This window comes from Glycine max, chromosome 20 (genome assembly GCF_000004515.6).
Source record: "Glycine max cultivar Williams 82 chromosome 20, Glycine_max_v4.0, whole genome shotgun sequence".
Taxonomy (NCBI): Eukaryota; Viridiplantae; Streptophyta; class Magnoliopsida; order Fabales; family Fabaceae; genus Glycine; species Glycine max.
The window spans coordinates 32,191,187-32,214,346 of record NC_038256.2 but is presented as its reverse complement, the minus strand read 5'-3'; the positions used below and the strand labels follow the sequence as shown (position 1 = coordinate 32,214,346).

The following is a 23,160-nucleotide window of genomic DNA, read 5'->3' as shown; positions in this document are numbered from 1 at the left end:
AGGTTAAGATCCAATGACGTTAAAACCGTGCTTAACTTCTCATTTAACACGCTATACTCTTTTTGCAGGAATGTGATTCCAAACATGCGGTACATTAAAAATGTTAAATTATGAATAATTTTCCAATCCCTTTCAAATTGGAGTGATCTTATGAACGTTTTAGACGCATTAAAATGTTTCCTTTTTTAACATATGCTCAAAAGACTCCATTTTTAAAACTACACCGACATGAATGAAACAGTAACTATAAGAACATAGACATAATCCCAAAAGGCTAGAACATGTATAACTTTATGAAAAACTGGAACCAAATTAATCGGAAACACTCTTTACAAAATGTTTTCCTATCAAGGGGATACAACCTCACTCCAATCTAAAGAGACCCAACAATTTCCTCAAATACATTATTACATTTGTTGATGACCACTAATTTGTGGGCAACCTTTGTCATCTTTTCCCTCTACGGACCATTTGAAGGCCTGAATACAGTATAACCATTGACACCACATGCCATATTTGAGTAATCTTGATAGTACGAGTAACTATTCTCAGTGTTTCTCATGCCTAGATAAGATAGATCAGCAACCTGCCATTGGTTTGGAATCATCCCATCTACCTTGCCATTTCCATATGATAATGTACTGGCCTGAGGAACATAATCCTGCAGTGAATCATAATGCCAACCAGATGTGCTATACCCTTGTTGAAACCCGGCATCATGGTAACTACGTGATCTCTCAAGCCTACAAGAACTGGTGGAAGATCCCAAATCATCATCGGTACCCAAGTCTCTAGGAAAAGTGAATTGACGATTTAGCAACTGTGGTCCATCATTGAGGGAGTGGAAGACTGAACTTGCCCTGGATGCCTTCCCAATACCATGGTCCCTTGGTTCATCAAGCAGGTCATTAATGATATCGAGGTGTGGGAACTCATCCACCAACGCCCCTTGGTTCGGACGCCTGGATGTGTAAACTGGGAACTCACTTGGTATGTTGCCCAAAGATCTACAATCTATTGGCCTGAACAAGTCTAGGTTTTGAACATCATTTAGTCGGGAAGGAGGTTCATAGTGCATGCTTCTGCTGGCTTCCCTTTGAGAACTATCAATCCAATTAGGTCCGTTCTGTAAAACATCCCGTGAAATCATACCAAAGGGAACACCAGACTGGGAAGTATTTGAATCCATTTTGTCGGAGCTCCGGGAGATAAATAGTGGGGATGATACCATGGGTGGATGTGAATAGCCAGGAGATGGGTTTACTCCTGAACTGGAGCTGGAATGAGGAAGACTGGCAGCAGTTGACACCACAGGATTCCCCATTATTGCATTTCTATAGGACTGGGGAACATAACTATGAGTAGCAGGTGAGGGATCAGGACCTAACCGACCAGTTGCACTCACAGAGCGTGCAAGTAGTGGAGCAGTTTGAACCATGGAGACAACAGCAGCAGTGGGCCTGGGACCACCAGGAACTAGTGGAGCACTAGATGGCCTTGACAACATAGCCACTTGTGCCATGGATCTTTCGGTTAGTCTTGGGGGTGAAGCTTTCTGGATTTCTGTTTTTGGACCAATTGTTACTTGTGATACAGAAGTTGAAGATGAAGACGCCTCTTTATCAGTTGATTGTGAGACACCAAAAGATGTTTTCCTGACATGAACAGGATCTCCAGTAACTCTAGTTTGGTTTTCTGACTTCATTTGAACAGGTAAGTTTCTTGGAGGACTACTAGATGAGGATGGCACCGCTGATTTCTTCTCTTTTGATAGGCTTTCATTATCCACAGTTCTTTCTATGTTAACTTGGTCTTTGATGGTTTGTTTCTTTTGTAGCGAAGATATATCCTCTTCCTATCAAATAGAACAGTGAAAACCCATGACATCAAGCAAAATTATAATAGTACTAAAGAGAATATAAAATAAATAAATTAACATCAAATCAATCATTACTTTTACTGCCAGTCCAAATCTAATCTCCCACACCTCAAGAAAAATCAAGTCCAGACTTGAAATCCCTTTGTCACATATATAAACAATGCGGCATGTTTTAAGATGTGGTTAAAGCAGCTCATGTCAAATATTGAAAGGAGGGGAAAGCCTTGAAAGTGCAAAAGAGTGTGATTACAAAGCCAATTTCATCTTGACAACTACATAGCTAATAGAAATGATAGTAGAATGGAAGGTTTTAAAAATGAAATCATAATGGAAGAATTTTTTCAAGAAAAGTATAAACTTTTTTCCGGTGAATACTTCAATTCTAATGCAGACCAACCTTTAAACAAGATCATTAACACATCACATTGGTTTTTGGCCTTACAAATAAATTTTATTTTCATCTCTTTTCCAGATCACAAAGAAATAAGATTAAACGAGGTGTTCAGCAATTCAATATAAGTTTTTCTTTTAAAGTCATTCTCAATTAGCAAAACACTCTAGGTTGTCCTTGATGGTAAAAAAGAAACAAGAAAAAGTTAATCGGGTAACCTATCATGAGGGAGCAGCACTTAGAACAGAAAACTTGAAAGGAAGAATGATAGACAAAAGGGGGATGTAGATAGTAATCACAGTAAATCAAGAAAGGATAAGCTTTTGGAAATAATACCACCTTTCTGATGACAGGCTGATCAAGCCACTTTAATCGATCCTGCAAGCAGAGAACAGCACCCTCAGGCTCAGATCCACCTAACTTGCTACTTCCAGACTCATTAACATCTACAGCATCTGCAGAAGAACCGGACGGCTGACTATCCATTTCTGTTGTGCAACTGTCCACATTACACGATGCTTTTACTTGGTTCTTACCTCTACAAATAAGCAGTGCCAAATCAAATTAACATTTCAGACTAATCATAGATACTCATCCACCTAAAAGAAACACTACACTATATACTTACCTGTTAGGTGACTTTTGGACTTTGTAATTTGAAAAAGAGTTCCCCTTGTAGTGGTCATTCATCACCATTGATGGTAATGAATCAGTAGAACATGTTGAAGAACTGTCATCCATTACTAAACTGCTCCTTTTCTCAGCCATTCCATTTTGTACAGATGAAAGACTAACAATACCATTGCTACTAGCCTCAGTGGGAGGATGAACTTCTGATGCATCAGTATCCCAATTTACAGGACTCACATCTCTGTCTTCAGAATCAGGCTGAAGCACTTCACCAACCCCATCCACAGAATCAGACACATCAGAAACAATTTCCAGGGCATAAAGCTTTTCATCAAGAGCTTGAACTTCCTCCATGTTAGAATCTTTTTTCTCATCAGCAGTATTGTCTTGCTGCTTGTCATATACAGCCACAATAGGTCTCTCCTCTCTACCTTTATCCTTTCCTTTCCGATTGTTCCGTTTCTGTTTGGCCTGCAGTGACAAGAAAGGACTATCTGTCAACAGTTAAAAAAGGAAAATACGAACAAGTCTCACCAACCACATGGATATAACATCCTTCTAATCCCACAAATAACAGGCATACCATAGGAAAGGGAACATCAAGAAAACATCTTGGGAGAAATATAGTTTATAAATTGCTGGCAAAATATTTCCAAATCAATAATAATTAGCCAAAAGAATGTTTATAGGTTTGTTATGCAGTAATTTATGTAAATGCAAGGCTGGAAAAAAAGAAAATTAAGGGTCTTAAACATGTACGTGAAATATAGGCAAATAATGTAGGCATGAGCTCATTATAAACCAATATGCCAAAAGCTTGGGGTTTTAATTTACAAATGTTCTAGCCATAGCAGTTATCATATATCAGAATTCAGAATTTTAGATGATTTCTTCAATAAACAATAAAATAGTCACGTTACAATGCTATCTAATTGTTTGATTGTTTTATAGTAGTTGTGTCATTTGTGATGCACGTTCTGCAGAGCAAATAAGAAGAAGGGTTTTATCTTGAATCTCTTGAATTCTAACACCAAAATATTGAAAATTGCATATACAACCACGGAACAGGTAGCAACTGTGAAATAAACATTAGGAGATTAGACATCCCTCGATAATGCACAGATTAGATTTGTGACAGACCTGTTTCTTCTTTGACTTTTTTTCCCTCTCATTTCCACGTTTTGCTTTCTGCTCACTTTCAGCCAGCCAAGCTGCCTCTTCTTCACGAATGAGCTCTTCTTGTCTCTTTAGAGCAACAGCTTCCTGGTAGGAAACCTCAATTTTATTGCTGCACCCATTATGTAAACAATTAGGATAACCTTCCATTTGCATTCTACAAATAAATACATGAATATATACAGAAAAGATAAAATCCAGGTCACTGGAGAATAAACAAGCACTGAATCACTTTTGTGAAGACAATGATATAGCACTACATGGGCATGGATAAAGTTCCATGGACCTCAAAGTTAATTGCAAAGTGCCTGACCGAGACTACTGGCTATCAAACCAGCTATCCATCATCCCCTATAGCTTCACATGACACTATTAGTAAGTCAAATTTCATGTGTCCCATGCACAAATTCCGAACTACATATAGCTCAGAAGGTAGTTTAAAGTTTACACTTAACCTTCAAAGTGTGATGTCATGTACAGAAAACAAGGTTGTTAATAGAGAAGCTCAAAATTTCATCCAATATGAAATACCACAGATAATGGAACTTTTGCAAAGTCTTTTTCACGAAACTATAAATTGCACAGTTTGAAATTTGAATAGTCAATCCCATCCAAAATTGATCATAGGATACAATTCATAGCATTGAGTAAGATTCTGAAACAGAAGTGTAGAATTTTGAAATAAAGGCTAAAAAATAAAAACAAGTTTGCAATTTACATAGGATGGCCTAGGCAACTTCTTGGCATGGCATCTAAAAGCAAATACGAGTCATGCCAACTTGCCAAGTACTCGCATCTTTTTTCAAACAGAAAATTTCAAAAACACCTTATCCTCTAAAACAATAAAAATACAAATACTGTGAATTTTTTAATATTAAAATGAAAGTAGAACCTTCAAACATGAAATATAACAAATTGGATAGCATTACAAATGACTGGTGTGAATTTAAGATTCTTGTTCCTAACTAGGCAGTGGCCTGTGCTTCTGCATGGGCAGAGAGAAAATAAGAAAAAGAGACAATAAAAAGAGAGGTTAAAAGAGAACAAAGTTTAAAAAAAAAAAAGTCTGCCTGTACTACACAGAATGGGCAGAGGCTGAATGGTTTTTATAATATTATTGATGATCAATACTACCAAGCAATCAGAAATGCAGATGAGAATATAATATATAAATGAGTATTTAACCTAGAAAACCAGATGAGTCCAGAACTAATACCATATATTACCTGAATATATGGGCAAGGACAAATATTTCCAAAGTCCTGCGACCTAATTCTGTGAGACGCCTTTCATCACGCTCAATAGAATCTTTATTGAAGTCCTCCCCAGAGTTTCCATCCTGCAAAAAAAAGTGACCCATGTTTCTTAGGAATCAAAAGAATTCTAAATTAAAAAGCTAATGTGTCATATATCCACTGTGATAACAATTTCCAGGTTACCCAAAATACAACTCTACAGGTGTCATATATGTCCAAAACTCTAAGCTAAACTTGTTTTGCTTTTGAATTTTAGGTTTGAATGCACATTTTACCGCTCAACTAACATCATTGTGAATTTTATCACCTAAGTTTTTTTTCAGCACATTTTACCATCATGTTTTTCAATTTTTGCACAATATGTTGGTAACAAAACAACGTTGTTTTACAAAAATTAACAAAAAGATGTTTTGATTTTTTTTTAACATTTTTAGGAACACGTCAACACAATAAACAAATTAGTAAAATGCATGAAAATTGAAAAAACATGATGGTAAAATGCCTGGAAAAAAAACTTTGGTGATAAAATATGCAATTAAGCCTAAATTTTAACTATATTGAAAATAAAGCTTATCCTATTCAGATGACACCATTGTGCTTTGTCAACAAACATTTTGTTCAGAGATTCACATGACAGTCACTTCATCAAATACTCCCCCTCATAACATTTTTCAAAAAATTATTCCCGTGAAAATGTTATTCATACACTGAGATTTTAAAGTAATCACAGGTGTAACCATTTAGAAATGAAGGAATAGAAGCCACACTCCAAGAAATGTAGATTGTAGTTCACAATACAGAATAGAGTTGTCTCTTCTCCATTATGTCCTTCCAAGTCATTTTGGTTGGTTGTTTTGAATAGCTGATAATTAATCTCATGTTAAAAAGACTCATCAAAGGCACATGAATCTGGTTTATATCAAGAGTATTAAGGAGAAGGTTGAGCAGAAAGGAGATGAACCAGATCAGCTAAAATTCTAAGAATTTGCCTTCACATTTAACAACAAATTGCTAAGACACAAGACTCGGAAGAGCAGCAAAAACAAGTTACTCTGCAGAACCGGAAGACCCTCTTCCAACCAATAATCCTCCAAGAAAAGACCCTTCTCCCTTCTCTGCTGCCTCCCCACATTTTAATGCACCACCCTTTAGCCCACATTTCCTCCCCTTAGTTCTCCTGGTGCGGACCTAATTCATGGGCCTATCAACCTATCATTTAATTAAAGATTCACAACCAAAAAATGATCATGGCTGTAATAGACTACGGAGAAAATCAGATTATTGCACTTGAAAAGAATTCCATTCTCTTTTCCCAGGTTTCAACCAGAAGATGAGACTGTTTTGTGACATCTCTTATTCCTTTAATCTCTAAAACATCTCATGCTAATACCATAATATTTCAATGGGCTATAATACTAGCTAGTATTGAATATTTTTGTATTTATCTATATTTGGTAGCTTAGTTGGTAAGCTTTATTCAGAAGGCAGCAGTGAATTGTCACTGTCATAGTCCTTCTCTCTTTCTTTTGTATTCTATATATATGTATCATTTTGAAATCAATAAAAACTAAGAGAGAAAGAGTGAGTTTTTTCCTCAGTCTTCAAATTTGTACCAGAGCGGGTTCCGTCTGCCATCCGCCGCCGCGCCGTCTGCCGGCCGCCGCCGTCCACCGCCACCGTCATCTCCGGCCATTTTTCTCCGGCGAAACCAGGATTAGGATCGCCTCGAAAAGCACGACCCACCCCTAGAAGTCGCACCGCCAAAGGAGCTCCCACGCACCGCCTTTGTCCCACGCGATCTCCAGCGCGTGAAGCCCACGCGCCGCCGTCGGAATTGCGCTGCGCCACCACCGTTCCCTTCGTCGGCCCCTTCTGAATCCGTTCCAGCCCTCAGTTTTCAGTTTCGTCACCTGGAACGTATCAGCCCTATTCTCCTCTCCTTTTTACTCCCTTAGGGTTTCATCTTGTGGGTCAAAATGGCTTCCTCTGGACCTGTTTTCTCTTTCTCTGGGACTCCAACCATCACTTCTGCTAAACTAAACTGGAAAAATTACCCCTCATGGTCTGCTTCCGTGGAACTTTGGTTTCTCGGTCAAGGACACCATGACCACTTGGAGAAAGCTTCCGATTCCGTTCCAAATGACAAAAGACTTGAATGGGAGAAGCTTGACTATCAACTCTGCGCTGTGTTATGGCAATCAGTTGAGCCGGATATTTTGGATATTCTTAGATCATTTAAAGCGTGTCGTTCTTTTTGGAAGAAGGCTCAGGAAATTTTTGCCAATGATATCCAAAGCTTGTTTGATGCAACCATGAAAGTTACAGCCCTCAAGCAAACCAGCCATGACATGATCGCTCATGTGGATAAGGCTCGGACTGCCGTAGAAGAGCTGAGAAAGTTCCTTGTAGCTGATTCATTGGAAGAAGTGAACAGGAAACTTGACAAGTTCTACATGGTCCTTATTCTGAGGAGCTTACATTCAGACTTTGATCATGTGCGTGATCAAGTACTTGCTGGGGACCAGGTTCCATCAATGGATTCCCTCATCACTAGACTTCTCCACACGCCTCATTTATTGAAGGATGAGAATCCTGCTGATGGTGTGGAGACGTCAGCCATGGTTGCGTCTCGAGGTAGAGAGGAGGCGGCCGCAACAGTAGAGGAGGTCGCAGTGGAAGGGGTGGACGTCCTCATTGCACCTATTGCAAGAGGATGGGTCACACCCAAGAGAATTGCTATTCGTTGCAAGGGTTTCCCGACAAGGTCGCACAGGTCTCTAGATCAGAGAAAGCAGAATCTAGATTCTCTGATGAGGAGTATCAGGAGTATTTGAAGCTTAAATCCGAGAAACCCAGCAACCAAGCTCAATCCTCATCTGTACCATGTTTTTCAACAGCATGTATCTCTCAGTCCATTAAAGGTCCTAGCCCTTGGATACTCGACTCAGGTGCCTCTAATCATATTTCTGGTAATACGTCCTCCTTTTCATCCTTTTCGTTTCCAAAAATTCCTCACCTTGTTACTGTAGCTAATGGCTCCAAGGTTGCTTCTCAAGGAAGTGGTCAAGTTTCATTGTCTCCCTTTTCGAAATTAAATTTTGCGTTATTCATTCCTCAGTGTCCTTATAACCTAATCTCATTAAGTCAGTTAACTCGTTCTTTAAATTGTTCAGTAACCTTTACTGCTAATTCGTTTGTTATTCAGGAACATGGGACGGGGCGACTGATTGGAGAAGGACATGAATCACGAGGACTTTACTACTTGGAATCCAGTCCACCTGGGTCTTGTTTTGCAATCTCAAAACCCAAAATTTTACATGATCATCTAGGTCACCCAAGTTTACCAAAGTTGAAGATGATGGTTCCTAGTCTTAAGAATCTTCGAGTCTTAGATTGTGAGTTTTGTCAACTAGGAAAACATGTCAGGTCGTCATTTCCTCAAACTGTACAAAGATGTAACTCGACTTTCTCTACCATTCATTCTGATATTTGGGGACCAAGTCGTGTTACATCTTTTGGTTTTCGATATTTTTAACCTTCATTGATGAATTCTCCCGATGTACTTGGGCTTATTTAATGAAAGACAGATCTGAACTTTTGTCTATATTCGTGTCATTCTACAATGAGATTGAGAATCAATTTGGAAAAACAATTAAAATTTTCATAAGTAATAATGCTAAAGAGTATTTCTCTCATGATCTTTCTTCTTTTTAGTCTTCCAAAGGTATTCTACATCAGTCCACATGTCCTCACACACCACAACAAAATGATATGGCAGAAAGGAAGAATCGTCATCTTCTTGAAACTGCACGTTCCCTAATGCTAAATTCGAATGTTCCTACACATCATTGGGGAGATGCGGTGCTTACTGCTTGTTTCCTAATCAATAGGATGCCCTCTTCTTCTCTTGAAAACCAAATCCCTCACTCAATTGTCTTTCCTCATGCCCCACTATTTCATGTCTCTCCTAAAGTGTTTGGTTGTACCTGTTTTGTCCATGATTTGTCTCCTGGTTTAGACAAACTCTCTGCTAGGTCAGTCAAATGTGTCTTTTTGGGTTATTCTTGTCTTCAAAAAGGTTACAAATGTTACTCTCCAACCATGAGACGATACTACATGTCTGCAGATGTAACCTTTTTTGAAGACACACTCTTCTTCTCACCCTCCGTAGACCATTCTTCATCTCTCCAGGAAGTTCTTCCTATTCCTTCTCCTTGTCGTCTAGATAACTCAGGCCAAAATGTCAGTGTTGTCCCATCTTCCTCACCAAATTCACCTAAAGTTGTCTCTCCACCTCTGATTACAGATCAACCCAGGACAAGACAGATTGGATCTCCAGTACCTGAAGCCTCTCCTCGTGATTCTCGTTCTTCTTCAACCAGTCCTCCACTCATGGATCCTTCCTCTTCTCCTCATTCTGACTCACATTGGCCCATTGCCATCAGGAAAAGTACTCGCTCTACTCGTAATCCTCATCCTATTTATAATTTCTTAAGTTACCACCGTTTGTCTCCTTCATATAGTTCCTTTGTTTTCTCATTGTCTTCCCTTACTATTCCTTCCACTGTCCGTGAGGCACTTGATCATCCTGGCTGGAGACAGGTTATGATTGATGAAATGCAGGCTCTTGAAAATAATGGTACTTGGGAGCTCGTTCCTCTTCCTCCTGGTAAGACCACTATGGGTTGTAGATGGGTCTACACTGTTAAAGTTGGGCCCAATGGTAAGGTTAATCGGCTTAAGGCTCGCTTGGTAGCTAAAGGCTACACATAGGTATATGGCATTGATTACTGTGATACTTTCTCTCCTGTAGCCAAACTCACCATTGTTCGTCTATTTCTTGCTATGGCTGCCATCCATCACTAGCCCCTCCATCAGCTTGATATTAAGAATGCCTTCCTCCACGGTGATCTTGAGGAGGATATTTATATGGAGCAACCTCCTGGGTTTGTTGCTCAGGGGGAGTATGACCTTGTGTGTAAGCTTCACCGATCTCTCTATGGGTTGAAGCAATCTCCTCGAGCTTCGTTTGGTAAATTTAGTCATGTTGTTCAAATGTTTGAACTAAAACGAAGTGAAGCTGATCACTCTGTATTTTACTGTCATACATCTCCTGAAAAATGTGTTTATCTAATGGTCTATGTTGATGATATAGTGATTACAAGAAATGATACTACTAAGATCGCCCAGTTAAAAGAGCACTTATTCAGTCATTTCCAGACCAAAGATCTGGGATCTTTGAAGTATATCCTTGGTATTGAAGTGGCTCAATCAGGAGATGGTGTTGTGATCTCTCAGAGGAAGTATGCTCTTGATATTTTAGAAGAAACAGGTATGCAGAATTGTAGACCTGTTGAAAGCCTTATGGATCCAAATCTGAAGCTCATGGCAGATCAAAGTGAAGTTTATCCTGACCCCGAGAGATATAGGAGGCTTGTGGGAAAACTCATTTACCTTACTATTACTAGACCTGATATCTCCTTTGCAGTGGAAGTGATTAGCCAATTTATGCAGAGCCCTCATTTGGCCATTGGAATGCTGTTATGCGTATTCTGAGACATGTTAAGAGAGCTCCTGGACAAGGGTTGTTGTATGAAGACAAGGGTAATACGCAACTATCAGGATATTGTGATGCTGATTGGGCTGGCTGTCCCATGGATAGGAGGTCTACATCAGGCTATTGTGTCTTCATTGGAGGAAATCTTATCTCTTGGAAAAGCAAGAAACAGACACTTGTCGCTCGGTCCAGTGCAGAAGCTGAATATCGATCTATGGCTATGGTTACTTGTGAACTCGTGGATTAAACAATTTCTACAAGAATTGAGGTTTTGTGAAGAGTTGCAAATGAAGTTGTATTGTGATAATCAGGCTGCTCTTCATATTGCCTCAAACCCAGTCTTTCATGAAAGGATTAAGCACATAGAGATTGATTGCCATTTTATTCGAGAGAAGCTTTTGTCCAAGGAGATTGTCACTAAGTTCATTGGTTCTAATGATCAGTCAACAAATATTTTGACTAAGTCCTTAAGAGGACCCAAAATTCAAACTACATGTTCCAAGCTTGGTGCATATGATTTATATGCTCCAGCTTGAGAGGAGTGCTGAATATTTTTGTATTTATCTATATTTGGTAGCTTAGTTGGTAAGCTTTATTCAGAAGGCAACAGTGAAGTGTCACTGTCATAGTCCTTCTCTCTCTCTTTTGTATTCTATATATATGTATCATTTTGAAATCAATAAAAGCTAAGAGAGAAAGAGTGAGTTTTTTCCTCAGTCTTCAAGTGCTAGCAACATAATTCCTCGTTTACTTTTTATCAACACATTATTTTTCTCACCTTTGTGCGGTTTTGAGGACCCTTCTCATCTTTCGGAGGCAGAGGTTCTTTAGCTGCTCTCTCAAGTAGCAGAAGAACATCATCCACCAATACAAACATATCTTTCTCAGCACCGACAATTGGTGCGGGCATTTCTTCAGCATCCAACAATTTTACCCTACCTTTCTTGCATTTATTCTGGCCTTCGAGAGCCTTCAACCCACTATACAGGGAGTCCATTACCAAAGTAGAAGTCACTTCTTTTTCTATAAAGAAGTGTTTCACAACTACTTTCAAAATTACGTCTGTCTTCTCCCTTGACATGCGGCGCCTAGAGGTTTGATCAATTTCTCGCCAGAAAGTACAGAAGCTGCAAATAATGCAAAGTACCATTAAGATCTGCCAATAAAATCACACACCAGAAATCCAAGTGGTAATGAATCCAAATACAATATACAACATAAGATAAATCTCGTGTCCCTATCAAACAACAGTATCAAGACAGATTAAACTTGTTACAGCATATAAGATATAAAATACAAGACACTTCAGAATTCATATGCATAAAAAGAGACATGAACTACTCAGGTGCCACCACAATACATTGAACATATACCATTGTCATGTCAACCACCAAATTAAACTACAATATCCCTCCTATCATTTCTTTTCTTCCCAACATGCCTAACATTTTTCATTTTCAGGCTTGAAGGAAGACTAAAATAAGTTTTAACACTTTCAGCAATCAATTACTAAAGATCATGGAGCACGAAAAGAAAATAATTTGAAGGTCATGACTTTTTTAGATGACACTCTGCAGCAAGATAAAAACTACAGCATACATAATGAAAAATTTAGATTATACATACAAGTCAAAAAGGTTTATACTCTTAACGATGAGCATGAAATACCTTGACCACCTAGCTTTATCCTCTATCAACTTCCCAAGCTTGCTTCTTCTTTCCTCCACAAAACGCCGGCAAATTTGTTCTACATTTGTCAAATATACTCTAACAAGTTCTCTCCTATACTGACAATCAAGGCAACGAAAAGGCCTGTCAGCTTTTTCCCTGCACACAACAAAAATGGTTACACACATATGAACCAAAAGCTCCAAAGCAAACAGGGTCAGCAACACAAGTTAGAAAGGGGTAAATGTTAAGAAAACTACATTTATTTTAAAAACCACAAGACAGTACAGCCTCAGAGCATGACAAACAACCAGATGAATCAACAAACATTAGCCAACGTACTTTGCACTTCTGCTATTAGCTTTCTACCCAGATTGTGCAGAACAATTCATAGACATAAAGACATGAAAATCATTCTCTATTGACCCATTTGAATGATAAACCTTTTCTAGCAAAATAATGACTTTTTCACAAGGAAAATAAATACATTTTGGAGATGTCATGACTTCAAACCTATGAACAATAAAAATAATCTCTGTTTTTAACATAGTCTGAAAATGGTATGACATTTTAAAATGATTTTATTCTGCCAAAACAATGTACAAATTTTGCTAAAATTCAAAAATATCTCAAACATACCGAAATACTGTACAAATTTTGCTAAAATCCAAAAATATCTCAAACATACTGAAATACAAACACTTAAATATCTTAACACTGGCCTTTACAATTTTGGTCAGACATTTTCTAATTTCATATTATTAAATAGGATAAAAGATTAAATAAAAATAAAACAAGATAGCAAAAAAATGAAAAATGGAAAAGTCTAATATTAAGTGTAAGTTCACTTTTTGCAACTTAACCGGGTCAATTTGTAAAATTGGAAAACGGAAAAGTTAAACTAATAAGAGGGTAGGTAACCAAATGGGTTTAAATGATAAAAAAGATTAAAGATAAAAAAAATGGAAAAACAGAAAAGTCTAATTAATATTAAATGAGTGTACGTTCACTTTTTGCAACTTAATAAAGTAACTTAGTAAAAATTGGAAAATGGGAAAGTTTAATTAATAAGGGGTTAGGTAACCAAATGGGTTTAAATGATTAAAAAGAGAGAAAAATATTAAAAAAGAAAGAATATAAATTCTGGAATGGTCAGACAAAGTGACAAAGTCAAAATTCTAATCCGATCATGTAATCATGCCTCCATATTCACAGAACAGCCGTGATCTCACCACAAAATGAGGCTGCTTCAGACGCAATCCCAAACCCATGCCGTTCCAAAGTATTGTGTCACGCAAGGTCGGAATCTGCAACCAATGTCCATTTTTCACTGCAATCACAGCACTTTTGACTACTTAGAGTAAATACCAAAAGCACTACAGAAGAACAGTGAATGGTGAGGAGGCTCTTGAATTTGGTCCGGGTGAAACTCAACCCCAAAAGCTATATCACTAGGTGAGGATTGTCCAAACCTTTATAAGCTCTACTTTGGCTATATCTATAGTTGATGAGCTATCTTAACATGTACCCCTCACACCAAGGGTTGGAGTTCCAAAGCGTGGAGATTGTAGGACTATCATTTTTATATCGCACTGAATAAACCACAAGATCCGGTAGATTGCACCAGGAAAGTCACAAGCCCAATTACATTTTCGGCAGTTGAAGGTGGCCCAATATCAAATTTATGCTAGGCTCTAATACCATCTTGAATTTGGTCTGGGCCTAACTAAACCCTAAAAACCAGCCTATGAGTCAAGAATTGCCCAGGCCCTTTATAAGCTCTACTTTGGTCATATCTATAGTTGATGTAGGATTTCAACAATGGCCATTATAAGGAAGATTATGGATACAAGATAAATAATTTATACTAAACATATAAATGCTAAAAATAAAAAATTACTAAAATATCCATTATAAGTGATTGATAATCATAGTTTAGACACACAATCACCATCAATCTAAGGCATAATAGAATGGCCAATAACATCAAAAGTCAAGCAGACAAGACCATAAAACTGAGGCTGGGGCTGCCAGGAAAAGGATGGGTTTGATCAAAAAGCACTAGGGCTGCTGCAAGGTAGTTGGAAAACACATAGGTAGAGCATTGAGGTGAAAACAGAGGGTGGTGCAGCTGGGTTATTTCAATGGATGTAGGGATTCAAACCTAAAAGCTCATGCAAAAAAAAAGGGGGTTGAATCACAAAAAACTCCCTAAAAGAAAGGGTGGGCAATGGCAAAGAATGGTCTACCCTGTTCAGAGCTGCAGCTGCTATAGGTGTGATATTGTCTACAAAATACTGACTTGACAGATGTCAGATTCCACTTTGGCCCGATAGCCAGAAGTGCATAAGTGCAAGATTAGCTGCCATCAACTACTAAAGTCATTATTAAGAAAATTAGTCATTACCTTTTCAGAATCTTCTTTCTGCTAAAAGAACTTCAGGTATTTTAGAAAAAACAAAAAATATCTTACACAGACTGATAGACACAATACATGCAAATATCTTATACATGGTACAGCCTTTTTGACAATTGTTACACGGAATTTATCATTTCACACTAGTCATTATTACTATGTCAAAAAATAACATTTAAATTTAACTATTTTCTAACCATTAAACAAGTAAACTCCAAAGATAAAGGAGCAAACAGCCAACTTGCACTACATTTATTACTTACAATCCAATAATTTAACAAAACCAACACAAATCATATTGGTGGAAAATCAGAAATTGGAAATATTAATAGCTCAAAAATAAGGAAATCAATGAATTCCATGATAATTCTACCTTGACCAAACAAAAAAAGTTATCATGAATAATTCAATATCACAACATCTGATTGGAGAGGAGTGGAATAGTGGAGCAAGCATAGAAATTCATTGAACATAGAACAAGACCTCCTCCAAGGTACTTGGAAAAGGTTATAGCACAACCTTTAGGCAAAAAAGCCAAAGATGAACACTACATAGACCTGGAGAAACTAGCCATCCTCAAAATTTAGTAGATGAAGACAAACACCAAGTTTAAACCTTTGTCAAAAGAAGATCATGGAAAATACTGCAGAGTTGCAAAATCTCAAATGGAATCCAAGGTTACAACCTCAGAGATATCTTGCGGGCTTTCAAGTTTCAAATTTCCAATAAAGCATATTGAAAATAACTAATCACCCAAACAATTTGAATCACAGAGCATTCAAATATTCTCCTATCTAAGTAGCAAATGAAGTCAAACAACCTTCATGACCAGTTAAAAGTATACAAGATGCTAGAGAATATTTGTAGGATTACAAATAAAATAATATATCATAAATAGAATACCTAATGACTTGAACTTGAGCTTTTATTATCAGATTGTCAGATGCGTCAACAAACCCATCATACACTTTTGAGAGCTCCATAAACTTTTTCCATCCCCAGTCATGCTCCTTCTTCCAAAATCGGTGTAAAGTATCTAGAAAATTCAAATATAAAATAACTCAACCTTGTTTAAAAAATTTAAAACACGAATATTGAAGCCAATTATTTACCAACAGACCAGAATATTTTGATTTCTTTGGATCTTTATTGACCACAGCTATTGTAAATTGCGCAAAATGACTCCATCCTGTATTGCCCCAAAATTAAGAGAGGAAAACCAAAGAGAGGTCAAGTACTACAGCAACAATAGTAGCTGGTAAGACTAACTATATAACTAATGCAGTCAGGAAAATTCAGGAATCAAACCAGGAAGAAGTTTGTCATGATTAGCAACACAAAGAAACAGAGAGAGATGATTGCAGACATCACAGCCTTGTGGATAAATTAAAATATACCTGCCACATACCACAGCATGATTAGGTCAAAACCTCAACTAATATGTACATCATGTTTCAAGTCATAAGGACTGTCTCAGCAAACTATATGCACCCGTTAGATTGCATGAATCCACTATCCATGAACCAACTCTGCATCAAGCACGTTAATTCTATAATCATGTACTATTCCTCCTGATATACTTCACAACTATCAAAAATCAAATAAATTTATTTTCCTTGTTTGATAAATCAGGCTGTTGTACAGTCATAAATTCGTTTATAGACGTCAGAAAATTGCATAGTATCAATGTAACCCCAAAACAAATATTTTTTTCCCCACAAAAGAGAAATTTTAGAAATAAATTTTGTCAAAACTTATAAGTTCATAATAAACTTGACACTAACCACACTATGATGGACTGGAAGTCATAACGGTCAATTTCGCTGCAACAGAAGTGTAAGCATATGACCATATGTTATTAACCAAAAAAGAGTGAATGAGGGATAGAGAAAAAAAACATCATCATTGGACCACACCCTTTTTTGTGTAACATCAAGCATATAGGTATAAAGATGTAAATTAAAATGATGCAGAAAAGCATAAATAGTTAAACTCTAAAGCATACAAAAAAGCCAGGTAAGACAGATAAGTTTATCCTAGCCACATACCACTTGTAGCTGCCAACCTCAAACGCACTACTACGAAGTTCCCTTTTGGTAATCTGAGAAAAATTTTCAATCTTCCATGTATATCTTCCATACAATTCTGAAGGTTTCGGTCCTGTAAAGAGGAAAACATATTAGATTTTGAACAACTGTTTATGTAAAATTTGGATTTTAAAATTAAATGATTACAAATTCACCATCATCGTCATCGTCAATGTCCCAATAAGGGGGTGAAGTCGATGGGGTTCCATTCTCCACCTGCTCGGAAGACCGCCATTCTGCCAATGCTTCCCCAGATTGACAACGCTGCCCACTAAAAGTTCCCTCCGCAGACTTTCCCACTCCAGATTCCTCACCTGAAATCCCAGCCATTCCCTGATCAAGCACTATTTCACTAACACTCCTCTTATAACACCTGCCAGATAACATTGAAAATCAGCCTCCCTTAAGCCCCACATTACATTACAGCATTGAAAATCAAACAACTTTAGACAGAAATAAACTATTCAAACAGTACTTCTTTTTCAACCACATCACAGAAAATCCTATTATATATAATGATTAAAAAAAACTCAATTTTTCCCACTAACAAGTTATCAATTCTAGGCAAAATAGATACAGAAGCACAGTGCATTGAAGGAAACAATACAGAATGAATTCAAATAACAATAATTCACCAATTGAAACCCATCAAAACAATCACATAACATAGGGTTGATTCCTTCCCCCATTTCTCAATATCCGACATACAACAATTAGAGATAACCCAAAATAAAAAATAAAATAAAACCTCGAATATGATTAAAACCCAAAAACCCACCTCAGAAAAAAAAACACAAAAAACAAAACATCAATAAAACCCTAAAACAAAGATTTAACAATATCAAAAATTAAACCCCAAAACCAATCAAATAAATTGGAACAAGAGGGGAATTAAACCAACAAGCGATGCAAATTATATGAACCCAAGAACGGAAAATTTTGCACAAAAATCGACGCCGGAAAACGACCAAGATCTCGGGCAACGATTCCCGTGCAAAACATTGATCGAAATCGAAGGGAATGACGCAGAGGAAGGGTAATAGAAACACCGCAATAGAAGAAAAAATATCAACGGGAGGTAGGGGAACTGGGAAACGACGTCGCATCAGAGGGATCCCAATTAGGGCACACGCACCTGAAATCGAAGGAGCAGATAACAACAACAACTCTGAGATTTTAGAGAGAGAAAGCGAAAAGAGAGAGAGTAGGAGGTGAGAAGGAGGAGCAACGCAGAGACCAAAGACATAACCCAAAAGACGAAAATTAGTATTTTTATTGTCTTTATTTTATTAATATTTATTTATTAATTATTTTGGATTTTATGAAAAATATATTTAAGAATTTTCCTTATTATTTATTTTTTTTCCCCAATTGAACAGATTCTCACAATCGGGGATGGAAAAATAAAAACAATAGTTTAATTTTGTAAGAAAGTAATAACGTTTCAACATTTTCTATATCAATTGTTTATATAATTTATTTGTTTATTTGAAAAACGTATACTATAAAAAAAGGTGTATTATCATTCGAAGACAAATTGATAATATATTAAAATTAAACTCTTGTAATAATTATTTAAAAAATTATACTTTGAGTATTTTTTTAATTAATTAACAGCATAAAAAATGTATGGAAATAATTATATTGTTTAACCTAGAAAAGTTAAAATAAAAAACAAACAAATAAAGTGTTGTTAGGTTTTTTTTTTAAGCAAGGAAAACCATTAAGGATAGTTAAAAATGTAAATGTTGGAATACAAGATTGGTTTGTCTCTTAACTAGACTCACACGAGTTTGGGATTGAAAATAGATGTGCCCTAGACCTGGCTAGTAAAGCATGGAAATAATTGTGAGCATTCTTTGTTGTTATGAGGTTGTCCTTAATCAGCTTACAATCAATTCCAAAGACAACAATATGTAATTGGGGTTGATGCGTCCAAAAGATAGCTTAGTGAAGAGCAAAGAGTGCTGCTAGGTGCACCCAGCAGTTTTGCTGGTGCACCCAATAAATTATGTGAAAAGACTTAAAAGCCCCTCAGAATTTTTTAAAAAAAATAACTCGTCTCTCTCTCCCGCGCCTGCTTCTTCTTCTTCCTTCGTCGGACGTTTCTGCTTCTTCTGCGTTCTTCTTCATTCTTGTTCTTCATTTTCTGCATCTTCTTCGTTCTTCTTCTTCTTCGCGCTGCCTCTTCTTCCCAAGTGAAGTCTTCTTCGCGTTTCTGCTTCCTCATCTTCGTTGCCGCCATTGTTGTCGGGATCAAGTGGAAAGCTTCTTCTTTGCGTTGCTGCTTCTTCTTCAAGTTTCTGCTTCTTCTTCGAGGTACGTTTCTCCTTCGCATTTCTTCTTCTTCTTTGTTGTCGGCGATGGCGGAAACCGCCATCGGGAGGTTGCTGGGCAGTTTACGAATCACCTGATCCGTAAGCCTCTTACGGATCAAGTTGATCCGGAACAGGCTTACGGATCTTGATCCGTAAGAGTCTTACGGATCAGGTGATCCGTAAATACTAAAAAACAGTTTACGGATCACTTGATCCGTAAAAGCAACAGTTTCATTTTAATTAGGTTTGCTTGCCTTATTTTGTTTTTGGTTGTTTCAATAGTGTTGAACTTGAACATTGTAATTACTGACAATGTTCCCCCTTTAATTAGCTTTTTTTGGTTGTTTCTTGGACACATTAGAAAAAAATCTTGTCCCGGTTAGCACCTAATATCCCTTTTTGGTAGACATATATATTAGTTAGGATGCTCCCCCTTATATGATCAATAGAATAAAGCACACATCAGTGGTTACATTTATGGGTCTATTTAGATAAACTTTTCTATATATATAGATATATCGTCTTTTAGTTAGGGAATTATCCAAATAGTATATATTGATTAGCATTTTTTTTATCAGCAAAATAGAATATATATATATATATATATATTAATAAAAGAGTACCAGAGGTACTATAATTACAACGTGTTATAAAAATCCTAGTGGATCCACATGTGATGCTACTTTCGGATTGATGTGATCCACCCTACAAAAAAAAATACATCATCAATACCCATTGGCGTTGAATGATTAGCATGAATTACTTCATTTAAAAAATTCCAAGAGTTAGGTAGTGCGTGTATGAAATTATCCAAATATTCCAAACCAAATATCGTTAGTAAAACTAGTCTCATTATTACAAAGATAAAAATCACAACTAGAGTAAGCACGGGCACAAAGATGCGACCCCCACCAACTCCTTCCACAGTCCTAAATGTTGATTCCTAGGAATCCAATCATATATTTTCGTTTATCCACACACATCATTCCTTCATGAATCATTACCCGGTGGTCACACTACTAACTTCAATTTCAACGTTCACAACATATTTAGGACTAGCATTATTAGCTTTTTATAGAACTGGTCAACAAAAACATATTGGTCAATGTGGATTATTTCTAGATAGAATGCTATAAGGACAATCAATTAGTGTATATAAAAAACATTTAGAGAGAAAGTTTTATGAGGGTTAGGAGAACAATTAATCCAAATCCTATAATGATTGCAACTTTTACTAGCTGTTCTTATTTCTATTTCAGACTGAACATCAATATTGTTCTATATATTAATATATATTGTTCTTAGATGGAATTGTCACAAGCAGTATAACAAGGAATGGTCCTAGTTGTGATAGCCAACAAGGGAGGGAATTGACATTGATATCATAATGAAGTGAACATGTTATGGCAATTGAATTAGTTTAAAGTAGTGGGTTACTTCTATTAGAGTCATCCAAATTTGTACATTTTAGTAAGAATTTAAGTCTTCTTCTGCACTTGTTCAAGTTAGCTATTTTATTTCTTCACTCAATCCTTTAATGGGTTCTATTCTAGCTTTGGTAGCATTAATTCCTAATAGAACAAAACACATCAAACATTATCTTAGCATTAATTCCTAATAGAACAAAACACATCAATCATAAAAATAGCTTTGGTCAATCATAAAGCTCAGCAAGTTTCCCACTAAGCATTTGAGATGTTGTTGACCATTGTTTATGCTTAGTTTGTTTATCCACACACATTTGAGATGCTGTTGACCACAAAACAACACCTTGCTGAATCAAGGTCAATACCACTAAGCATTTAAGATGTTGTTGACCAGTTTGATTTTCCACACAAATTTGAGATGTTGTTGACCACAAACACAAATTTGTTGACCATTGTTTGTCAGATTCATAAAGCTCAGCAAGTTAGAGTAATTGAATTGAATTAACCAAATGCTTGAAATTTGAGAAAATGAAATGAGTGATGGATTTTGCGGTACTCATTTGCAGATCATGGTTAGGACCAGAGGATTAGGTCGTGCCTTAGGTCAGGTCACTCGCAGAGGTGTGGGCAGAGGAGATCATGATGATTCCGGTGATGCTCCACAGCGTCGACGACCTACTACATCCGCACGGAGGCAGCGAGTCGTTGTGACTGCGGATCACGTCGATGAGCCAGTCATTCCTGACCCAGACGTTCAGGATGACCCGATGGAGGCACCAGCTACTGTGGAGGACATTCCTGCGGGCGCAGGCGCAGAGGCGGCTGAGGATCAGCCTCAGGGATTTTCGGGTGGTCCGAGCGACCCATCTGTGCTGACAGCGTATGCGGATCACGTTGCTTGCAGCGTATAGACGGGAGAGGTATTTATACTATTTATTTTTAGTTACTTGTAAATTATACTATTAGTTTTCCTTTAAATGATAATTTTAACGAATTTTGCGTTCCTTTTATACTTTAATTCAGGAGCGTCCTGAATTGAAGTTATCCTCGCATGGGAGGAAGGTCCATAGTTTAGGCAGGCCTATCCTTGCCATTGAGGGACTTATCGTTGGTACAGGACTAAGTCCTCTGATCGCGTGTTCGGTAGACACCGACGATCAGGGACTTTTGTCTGCATTTGTGGAGCGGTGGCACCGGGAGACGTCTAGTTTCCATCTCCCGGTGGGTGAGCTCACCATCACATTGGACGACGTCTCCTCTCTTCTCCATCTTCCCGTTATAGGCAATTTTCACGCATTTGAGCCCTTGCACGTGGATGATGCGGTTCAGATGCTGGTGGACTTGTTGATGGTGTCTCCAGAGTCTGCTAGGGCTAAGATAGTCCAGTGTCGCGGACCGTACGTACGCCTGCAATGGGTACGTGAAGTATATCAGCGCCGATGCCAGACAGTTCATTGGACAGCTGCGGCTCGTGCATATCTTCTTCACCTGTTGGGTTGCACTCTGTTTGCTAACAAGAGTGCAACCAATGTCCATGTTGTCTAGTTGGAGGCCCTTCGTGACCTCAGTATGACAGAGAGGTACGCTTGGGGAGTGGCTGCTTTGGTTCATATGTACGACCAGCTGAACGATGCATCCATGAGCCACAGTCGACAGCTTGGCGGTTACATCACACTACTGCAGGTAACAAATATGTTTTTCATTCATTCAGGCTAAACAATGTTCAACTTTAAATTTTGTTACACTTTCATTATTAATGTTTATAATTTGAATGTTACATCTGTAGTGCTGGATTTACGAGCACTTTCCCTCAGTTGCGGAGTCCACCGCTGATCAGGACTACGACGAGGCTTCTCCGCGTGCGTGCAGGTGGATTGCGACAAAGAAGACCGTGAAGAGCATTCGCACGTCGTCGTATAGGGAGCGCCTGGACCGACTTCGGATTCCGGATGTCTGTTGGATCCCGTATGGGGAGCATCGGGAGGTCCGGGACTTCCATGTCAGATCATGCTAATTCCGTTAGTTCATACTATTTAATATAAACAAATAAATTTGATGTCTTGTAATTAAATCTACACCAGCTTGAAGAAAGCCACAAAAAGATGAAACTGAAGAAATGGTGCTTACAATGTCATGGGAGGGGGGAAAAGAGTGCAGCTAAAAAGTAATAATAGGAACTATAGTCAACAACCCCTGACATGCTCCCTGAAGTCATTATATCATCATTGTTTAAGACACTATTGATCTATAGTCATACCCAACAAATTTTATAAACCATAAACTAGTAATAACAGGAACTTTATTATTAGCATTCTAGAATCAAAATTTCAACCATTGTGCAATTGTTACTCATAT

At 37.6% G+C, this 23,160-nt stretch overlaps 2 protein-coding genes across 3 annotated transcripts; one reads left to right on the top strand and one right to left on the bottom strand.

Moving 5' to 3' along the window:
- Positions 1 to 290: 290 nt before the first annotated feature.
- Positions 291 to 18,326, bottom strand: LOC100784393 (TNF receptor-associated factor homolog 1b). 2 transcript variants are annotated; one of them, XM_006605699.4, is made up of 14 exons: positions 18,196 to 18,326; positions 17,216 to 17,433; positions 17,022 to 17,133; positions 16,758 to 16,796; positions 16,282 to 16,370; positions 16,094 to 16,162; positions 15,877 to 16,009; positions 12,558 to 12,716; positions 11,668 to 12,016; positions 5,303 to 5,415; positions 4,041 to 4,188; positions 2,899 to 3,371; positions 2,610 to 2,808; positions 291 to 1,855 (listed from the first exon to the last, which is right to left on the bottom strand). In XM_006605699.4, the coding sequence occupies exons 2-14, from the start codon at positions 17,388 to 17,390 to the stop codon at positions 461 to 463; spliced, it is 3,453 nt and encodes a 1,150-aa protein (XP_006605762.1). In that variant the 5' UTR covers positions 17,391 to 17,433; positions 18,196 to 18,326; the 3' UTR covers positions 291 to 460. The 2 variants fall into 2 exon arrangements, with proteins under 2 accessions (XP_006605762.1, XP_003555754.1); XM_003555706.5 differs by lacking the exon at positions 16,758 to 16,796.
- A 3,012-nt stretch (positions 18,327 to 21,338) lies between these two features.
- LOC102664195 (protein MAIN-LIKE 1-like) lies at positions 21,339 to 22,350 on the top strand. The gene is made up of 2 exons (XM_006606785.1): positions 21,339 to 21,710; positions 21,829 to 22,350. The coding sequence occupies exons 1-2, from the start codon at positions 21,339 to 21,341 to the stop codon at positions 22,348 to 22,350; spliced, it is 894 nt and encodes a 297-aa protein (XP_006606848.1).
- The last annotated feature ends 810 nt before the right edge of the window (positions 22,351 to 23,160 follow it).

Coding starts and splice junctions, on each gene's coding strand:
- LOC100784393 (XM_006605699.4), bottom strand. CDS start 17,390: ATGGCTGGGATTTCAGGTGAGGAATCTGGAGTGGGAAAGTCTGCGGAG. Junction 16,371..16,757: donor TTCCAGTCCATCATAGTGTG/GTTAGTGTCAAG, acceptor GGTATGTGGCAG/GTATATTTTAATTTATCCAC. Junction 12,717..15,876: donor GCTCAAGTTCAAGTCATTAG/GTATTCTATTTA, acceptor TGTTGTGTGCAG/GGAAAAAGCTGACAGGCCTT.
- LOC102664195 (XM_006606785.1), top strand. CDS start 21,339: ATGAGTGATGGATTTTGCGGTACTCATTTGCAGATCATGGTTAGGACC. Junction 21,711..21,828: donor CGGATCACGTTGCTTGCAGC/GTATAGACGGGA, acceptor ACTTTAATTCAG/GAGCGTCCTGAATTGAAGTT.